Source organism: Rhinatrema bivittatum, chromosome 5, assembly GCF_901001135.1.
Source record: "Rhinatrema bivittatum chromosome 5, aRhiBiv1.1, whole genome shotgun sequence".
Taxonomy (NCBI): domain Eukaryota; kingdom Metazoa; phylum Chordata; class Amphibia; order Gymnophiona; family Rhinatrematidae; genus Rhinatrema; species Rhinatrema bivittatum.
In genome coordinates this window covers 98,339,160-98,347,405 of record NC_042619.1, presented here as the reverse complement: position 1 = coordinate 98,347,405, position 8,246 = coordinate 98,339,160, and the positions used below count along the sequence as shown (strand labels likewise).

The window sequence follows — 8,246 nt, the reverse complement described above, 5'->3', positions numbered from 1 at the left end:
GGACGCGCTAGTGTCCCTAGCGCCTCTTTTTGCCATCGGCCCTCATTTGAATACAGAATCGCGTGCACAGGAGAGTGGCCTGTACGCGCGCCGGGAGAGCAGGTGTTCGTCCGCTCTCCCGCGACTTTTACTGTATCGGCCCGTAAGCAAGGCAAATGGTAAATGGAGCCATTTGGCAACCCTTCCTCCTCTCCCCATTCCTGAGATCACCTCCTCTATTGATGCTTGCGATCGTTTTTTATCTCCTAATGAAAACATTATACAGAAACGAGCAAAGCTGGAAAATTACTTCATGTTGATAATGTAATACAAAAGATAGAAACATTTGCCAACATACTTCAAAATTTTCTAATTTTCCACAGAATTGACCCTTGAGTTGCCATAGGAAACTGTGGGGCTATGAGTTAGACCTTCTGTTCTCTGTTGGCTTCCCCTATTTGGGAGGGGGGGGGGAGGGCGGTAAGGTTGCTGATTGCACCAAGAGTGCCTAGGGATAGCAAATCCCTAAATCCGTCACTATCATATTTCAGGTAAGGAAATGTAACGCATTAAAGACAAATTACAATTATAAAAATGTTACAATTAACATACAAGTGTCAGGGTGTGGAGGAACTTTGGCAAAATTTCAAAATTGTTGTCTGCAAGAGAAAACAGCTAGTTAGAGCTGCACGTATCTATCAGGAGGCGGGCTACTATAAATATAGCTGCAGTCCCTTCTCTTACGCTGTCATTTCTCAGAGTAAACTCATCCTCTGAAGCTTTTATTGTCCAGAATGAAGACCTCAGTCTCCAGGCCTGATTTCATGTTGGGGTTGATAGCAGCAGAGGACTTTCTGAAGGATCCTCCATTTGGCTTCACGGTGGAGAAGGGAAGAGCTGGGCATAGTCTGGTGATGTACGAGCCTGACAGCTGCTGTGTGTTTATCAATGACTTTGTGACTGCTGGAGGGAGCAGAGTGGTTTTTCAGAATTCAACTGGCAAGTAAGTTTCAGGGTTGCCAAAGGCTTGTGGGCACTGGTTTTAATCTTCAGCTTGTTTACAAATAAGATTCTGAAGACTGTTTGCTCCAACTAATTTTCTTCTTTTCATTCTAGTACTGCTCTGGTAGAAAATTTAGGTGACTACACCAAACTAAGAAACAAAATGACTTCCAAACTTATTCTCCTGATGGTGTCTGCATGTGAGAGGAAACCAAGGGAAAAGGCAGAGAAAGCAACTACAGGTAAATGGAGATCTCATATAGCTTACATCATATATCAGACCAGAGGGTGTGAAGAAGAATTTATTATTTCCCTGGAAGAGAATAAAAGCTGTGGTGAAAGCCCTATGGAATATCTGCCTGATTCAAAGACCCTCAGTGCTGTTTGCAGCTTTTTCTTGCACTGTATCTTGCATTTACTTACTTCCCACAGTTACTAGAAATTAAGGGGTAGATTTTAAGAGGCGCGCAAACAGCCTACTTTTGCTTGCGCATCAGACTCAAGCAAAAGTACGCTGGATTTTAGTAGATACGCGCGGAGCCGCGCGTATCCACTAAAATCCTGGATCGGCGCGCGCAAGGCTATCGATTTTGTATAGCCTGCGCGCGCCGAGCCGCGCTGCCTCCCCCCGTTCCCTCCAAGGCCGCTCCGAAATCGGAGCGGCCTCGGAGGGAACTTTCCTTTGCCCTCCCCTCACCTTACCCTCCCTTCCCCTACCTAACCCACCCACCCGGCCCTGTCTACACCCCCCCCTTACCGTTGTCGGGGGATTTACGCCTCCCGGAGGGAGACGTAAATCCCCGCGCGCCAGCGGGCCTGCTGCGCGCCGGGCCGCGACCTGGGGGCGGGTACGGAGGGCGCGGCCACGCCCCCGGGCCGTAGCCACGCCCCGTACCCGCCCCCAAAACGCGGCCGACACGCCCCCGAAACGCCGCGTCGACCGGGCCCGCCCCCGACACGCCCCCCTCCGAAAACCCCGGGACGTACGCGAGTCCCGGGGCTCTGCGCGCGCCGGGAGGCCTATGTAAAATAGGCTTCCCGGCGCGCAGGGCCCTGCTCGCCTAAATCCGCCCGGTTTTGGGCGGATTTAGGCGAGCAGGGCTCTGAAAATCTACCCCTAAATGCATGTGCAAAAGATGCAGTGTTAGAAAATTGTTCAAGCCAACTGACTTGCTAATTTTTTTCGCCCAACTTTTGCTCCAGACGTAAATCTTTAGAGTGAGCAATAAATGAAAATTCAGAACTGGGTGGATCGTTGCATTTCCCTGCAGAGACTCTAATCCTTGGAACATCTCCAGTCTGTGCCGGTGAAAGTACAGGCACTGGACACAGGGTGGGCAAGTTTCAAAATGCCATGTCATATGGGGAAAAAGCCACAATATGATTTTTACCATAGTATGGCAAGAAAGGTAGTCAAGTATTCCAAGAATAAAGAATGCTAACTCCCTTTTAATAGTTCTCTTTTTTTCCCCCCCTGAAGTGATAAAGCAATTCTTTCTGATCATAAATGGAAGGAGTCCATGGATGCAACAACAATTAGAGGAGAAGTTAAATCAAGCTATTTCATCTGTGGCTGGAGAAAGCTACACAGTAAAGGTGAAAATTCATTGCAATCTTGTTTTTCAATATAAAAACTGTTCAAATGTGTAGTAAACTTACGATTTTGAAGATTAGTTATATCTTTTAAAGAATTTTGTTGTATAGATTAGATATGCATTTGTATACAGAAGTTCAACTAGTAAAGTGTGACAAATCTCAAAAAATATATATTTTCAAATTTCTACACATCAACAATATGCAGTCCCACAAAGAGGAATCCAATGGCAATGCATCCTGAGAGGGAGAGGAGTTAGCATTGCTCTTCCTGGCCATTATTTCATAGGCAGAAAGATGCTTTGTGCAAGCAGCATCAGATCAGCCGCATTCCTTAGTCAACAGGAAGGGCCAGGTTTAAAGCCAGAAGAGATCATAGTGGAGGGAAGAGGCATGAAGGAGGAGCGAGGAAAGGAATAGAAGTGGAAGGATGGGGGGTGAGAGAAGATAAAGTGACGAAGCTCTGAAATACTGTAATGCTTCTTTCTATTCCTGGCTTTCCTTTCCTGCAACTTCTAGAGGAGATCCTGCCAGGTACTTGTGACCTGGATAGGCCACTGTTGAAAACAGGATACTGGGCTTGATGGACTTTTGGTCTGACCCAGTATGGTAAATCTTATGATCTTAAATATCCACAGGAAAAAAACTGTAAATGCAAGAAGTGCTTTGGGAGTTTTTCCCCCAAAGGGTTAAGGATCAGGCAGAAGTCCTTCAGCACTTTGTTACTTTCATAGGTTGTTGGGTTTTTTTCCCAGTACCTCTTTCTGCTGTGTGCCTAAATGTCTAATGCTGATTCCTTTCTGTTCCTGCAGCTGGATCTGAAGGAATGTCTGCAGACGTGGACATATCAGACAAATTTTGTTCTCCCTCATGAGTCACGTTTTATCACTCCTGATTGGCAAAACACTTCATTTACCCTAAAGTACAACAGCGATGCACTCTTTGACTTCCCATACTGGTTTGGATTCAGCAAAAGGAATTATACAATCCAGGGGAAGGTAACGTCTTATACTAACATAACTAAGAATGTACTGTAGGGTATGTCTGTAAGAGTAAAATGAATAGGGGAAGTAGGAAAAAGGTAGAAAAAAAACAAAGGTGGTAAAAAAAAACCTATATATATATATATATATATATATATATATATATATATATATATATAATATAGGACCCTTCCTCCCATTCCTAGTCTTCAACAGAGTTATGAATTGTCTCCATTAATTTTGAACAGTTTTATCAAGACCTTATTTTACTCACTGCATACAGTACTTCTAATCCTACTTATCTTATGGACATCAAAACCTCAAGTCCATGAAAGCTGTGGGGTACCACCAGGTCTTAATTTCTGTCAGTATGTCCAAAATGGCTTTCTGGGACTTCCTTTTAGGGCCTCTACACCCCCAATCAGGAGACAGATTAGCATGGTTGGATCCCAGTAGCCACCTGCCACCCCAAAGGCAGAGGAAAGCAGAGAACAGAGAATGGGTCCTGTAGTTAGATCCTGGCATGCTTCCCCCTCCCCCACTCCTCTGTCCAAGTCATTTGCCCATGTGGCCAGAAGAAGGTGGGGCATGAGCCAGCTGGGCCAGACAGAAAAGAAAGATGAGGTAGCAGAATCAGCCTGCCCATACCAGTGGAAGTAGCGGTAGTGGCAGATTGGCCGAGGACAGCAGTCTCAGAGGTTGAGGGTCAGTTCCTGCCAGAAAATGTGCCACACCGCTCAGCCACAGGTGCTGCAGATGGAACCAGCAGGGGAGCATAGAGCTGGGGACAGTGGAGCTGGATGTCTGGAGGATACAGTGGTAAAAGGGTAATAAGAGCTGGGGAGTCACTCTGGAAGGTCAAGTCCTGCTGGCCCTGCAACTGGAGATTGGTTTCTGACAACTTTGGCCAGCTAGGGCCATAGTGGGGAAGGGAGAGTGTTGCAACTGCTCCATTGTGATGTGATGGGGAGAAAGGGACAAAGAGAGAGTGTATGTGAGTGAGGGAGGACGTGTGAGTAAGAGTGTGGGAGAGAATGAGAATGTATGTGTGTGAGACCATGAGTGTGAGAGTGTGTCTTGAAAGTAAAAATCCTGCCCACCCCTCCAAAATAACTACAGTTCCACTTTTTTTTTATGTAAAAATAAAACCCTGGGTAGCACCCAGACTGGATCAATCTGCCCTGAAAAGAATTTAAGCCCATTAATAAGCCTCTTCTACTAAGTATGTTCATCACTAGCCACCTTTTCACTCAGGGTCTCACTTTAAGAATAAGCTATTATTTTAAGTGAATGTGATTACGTTGTGCTTATACCTTTTGGTATGGAAGTACAATCAATACATACTACAAAGGAACAAATGTTTCAGGGTAATGTAGGATGGTTAGAGAAAGGGAAGAGAAGAATCAATGGCAAAGCAGAAAAGATGGGTTTTTTGAATTTAGATTTATGAATAGAAACAGACCTGACACATAAAAGAAGAAAAGAGATGGGAAAGGGGCTTATCCAGATATCTAGGACACAGGAAGAGTATGGTTGGATGATAGAATAGGGATGTGAATCAGGTGCCCGATCGTTCCCACTTTCGGGTTCGAAAATCTCATTTTCCCACGGATCGACTTTTTTTTTTTCATGAAAAATCGGTTTTTTGTTAGTGCGCGCTAATAGGAGTTAGTGCACACTAAATCCCGTTAGCGAGCACTAACCTGAAAAACAATTTTCATGAAAATTCAGGGAAAAGGTGTTTGTTTCTAGTTTTTAACCGATATATAACAAATAAGAAATATCATACGATATTTCAATTCGTTATAAAAACAACTCACATCCTTATAGAATACTGTGAACACAGGAGCCTGAAGAAATGGGGGGAGTGGGAAAAGGAGCAGGGAGTAGTACCCATGGAGGGTTTTAAAGACGAGGAAGTAAAGAGGTAAGAAGGCTGTGAGATTCTCAGAGGACAAGAGAAACATGATCATGTTTTTGCAGCATAGGCCCCAGATTGACTTCCACTCTCCCTTCCACTGGTCTTAAACCTGTGCCTTGGCCCTGACTCCCCCTCCCCTATCCCATGCATAAATCTTTAGCAAAGCCCCAGGGCTCTAGGAGCCAACAGCTGTCAGTGGCAGCTCCAGTGGCGAAAGTGAGGTCCTAACTGTGGGACTGAGAAGCAGCATTTTCCCACCATCCCCACAGTGGCCCCCACCACTTACTGCTGCTTAAACAGGAAATTCCCACCAGAGGAAGAAGGGGACACAGGAAGCGTGTGTCAGTTATTTTACAGTGCATCTATATTTATTAGAGGAAATAAAAAAGCTTCACGTCTCAAATTTTGATTTTTTTTTTTTTTGCAGATAACTTATCTTAAAGCTCATGAAAGGAAATACAAGTTTGCACTGGAAAAAGTTTACAATGCACATCAATAATTGGCTTGCGTTTCATCATAACTTTGAAACCTGAAAACAGGAGAAACTTGAAGATGTTTCTGTAGCGGAGGAATTTGAAAGTTGGCTCTCACTCCACAGCTTGAGACAGAGTCCTGAGTGAGCATTTCCAAGCTGCATTTCATCTGGAAATATAATACAATGTGGTTTGATGTAAGATCTCATGGGGGAAAGCAGAAGAAAACAATGGTGAACCCTGGTGTATATTTTGTAGAAAGCATTTTTGTGGGTATGTGATTATGGGGGCAGTTTTCAAACTGTCCAGCTTGGGACAATGCCTATGGATTCTTTTTGGTGGAGGAAAGATAGCAAAACGTCATCCTCCAAACAAGATAGCAATGGGTTAGCATTTCCCAGCTGTGTCACCTGATCCTGCATGGCAAAGGGTAACTGTGAGGGTTACCTAGCTAGGCTGTAAACTGCAATAGTTCAGTCTGGGTCTCTATCTTCCTCCCTGCCTATTGTGTAACTGTGTATATGAAGTTCCTAATTTTTCTATGCAAAAACTTTCAGCCACTACAGCAATGCCACTCTTCCTGTCTTTTAAGGGGCTATTGGGCCGGATCCTTTACTCTAAAGGCCATTTGATGAGCTGAGTACAAGTGTTATGAGGGGCTTATATTATTTGTATGATTATGTTTTGTTTTGGCTTATATTAATTATGTATGTTAAGTTGTACATCACTTAGGGCTTCAGCTTAAGCGATTAATACATTTTAATAAAGACAAAGATATCTGCTGAAAATCTTACATCCATACTGTACTTTAAATCAATAAAGGAGGCACAATATAGTGATTAAAAGTGAAAAAAATTGGTGCAGCTCATCTTCACTATCTTCATTTCCACTCTGCAGAATTCCTTTGTTCTCTCACATCTATAGAAAGATTGATGTCACTTATCGCTATTGTCTTTATCGTAATCTTCTTATGTCCATTATATCCACTGACCCCTGTTACCACTGATCATAGGAAACTGCCTGACACAGGTCCGGGGTTTAGAAGAATCCTTCTGCATCAGGGGCTACAGACTTTGATGTTTCATTCCCTTCCTAGATTAATTCCCCGCTTCCTATCAGACCTCTTCCCTCCAGCGTTTCATCAGCTCTCCATGTCTTCAGGCTGAGAGCTGAGAGCGCTCAAATGCTCGAGTAGTGTAAGTGAAGAGAGTGAAGGTGAAATGCACCAATTTTATTCACTTTTTGTCCACTTTTTGTCCACTTTACTGTGCCTCCTTGATTGATTTAAAGTGTCGCACTAAGGAAATTTTCAATGAAAAATATTATTTGTTGATGGACTATTTTTAGTGCAGTTTTCACAAAGAACAAAAGTTCATATTTCTAAAGAATGGATTAAGGACCTAGCATTATACAACTGGGGCAATTGCTTTTTGTTTACATGTAAGTGAAAATGCCTTTATATTTGATGGTCTCTGATTAGAAGATTTTGGCAGAGGTTCTCAGTGCTTAGACTCATTGTTCTATCTCAGGTGCCTAAGTAAATTATTCTTGCAGGCTGCTACAGAAGAGTGCAGAGTCATTGCTGCTTCAGTGCGGGGGCTTCCCAAACCTGTCCTGAGGACCCCACAGCCGATCGGGATGTCAGGATATCCCCAATAAATATACATGAGAAACATTTGTATATCCTGGATCTTTAATGCATGCACATTTATCTCATGCATATTAATTGGGGATATCCTGAAAATCTGACTGCCTGTGGGATGCCCAGGACTGGTTTAGGAAGCCTTTGGTTAGTGCTTCAGGCTGAGTGCCTCAGCTGTGTATGAAAAGTCTGTCTTACTAGGGAACATGATATTTGTACTGTTCTTGCACTGGCAAAAGGTGTTCTGTGATGCCTTACTCCACAATATAGTTTTGGCAAATTGATTCTGTTATTGACAAATGTACTCTGATTATTTGGATAATGATTCTGAGCTTGATGGTGCTTATATTTTTGTACTGCTAGTATTATTATTAATAGCATTATATATTTTAGAGTTATTTATATTATATTTTACTGTTATATATTTTAGAAATATATTATTATTATTATTATTAACTAGCTGTACCCTGCCACGCGTTGCAGTGGCTGAACCTGGTTAAGTTGAAAAAACAGAACAGAGCAGTAAAGGTTACAGTTTGTGTGTTTTTTTGGTTTTTTTTTTACCCCAAATGAACAGCACCAGCAAAGAATAGTTTAAATATGCAAGCACACCTTCCTGCCCCCCCCCCCCCAACCTGGCGAAATAGAGCAAC

The 8,246-nt window shown here is 43.2% G+C and overlaps 1 protein-coding gene across 1 annotated transcript; it reads left to right on the top strand.

Annotated features, from left to right (window-relative positions):
* Window positions 1-773: 773 nt before the first annotated feature.
* Window positions 774-6,220, top strand: LOC115092361 (mesenteric estrogen-dependent adipogenesis protein-like). The gene is made up of 5 exons (XM_029603162.1): window positions 774-982; window positions 1,096-1,223; window positions 2,462-2,577; window positions 3,387-3,572; window positions 5,906-6,220. Exons 1-5 carry the CDS (start codon window positions 774-776, stop codon window positions 5,975-5,977), a joined length of 711 nt encoding a protein of 236 aa, XP_029459022.1. The 3' UTR covers window positions 5,978-6,220.
* The last annotated feature ends 2,026 nt before the right edge of the window (window positions 6,221-8,246 follow it).

Excerpts from the sequence above, each read along its gene's own strand:
- LOC115092361 (XM_029603162.1), top strand. The coding sequence starts at position 774 with ATGAAGACCTCAGTCTCCAGGCCTGATTTCATGTTGGGGTTGATAGCA. Across the intron at positions 1,224-2,461 it reads GGCAGAGAAAGCAACTACAG|TGATAAAGCAATTCTTTCTG; the intron begins GTAAATGGAGAT and ends CCCCCCCTGAAG. Across the intron at positions 2,578-3,386 it reads GAGAAAGCTACACAGTAAAG|CTGGATCTGAAGGAATGTCT; the intron begins GTGAAAATTCAT and ends CTGTTCCTGCAG.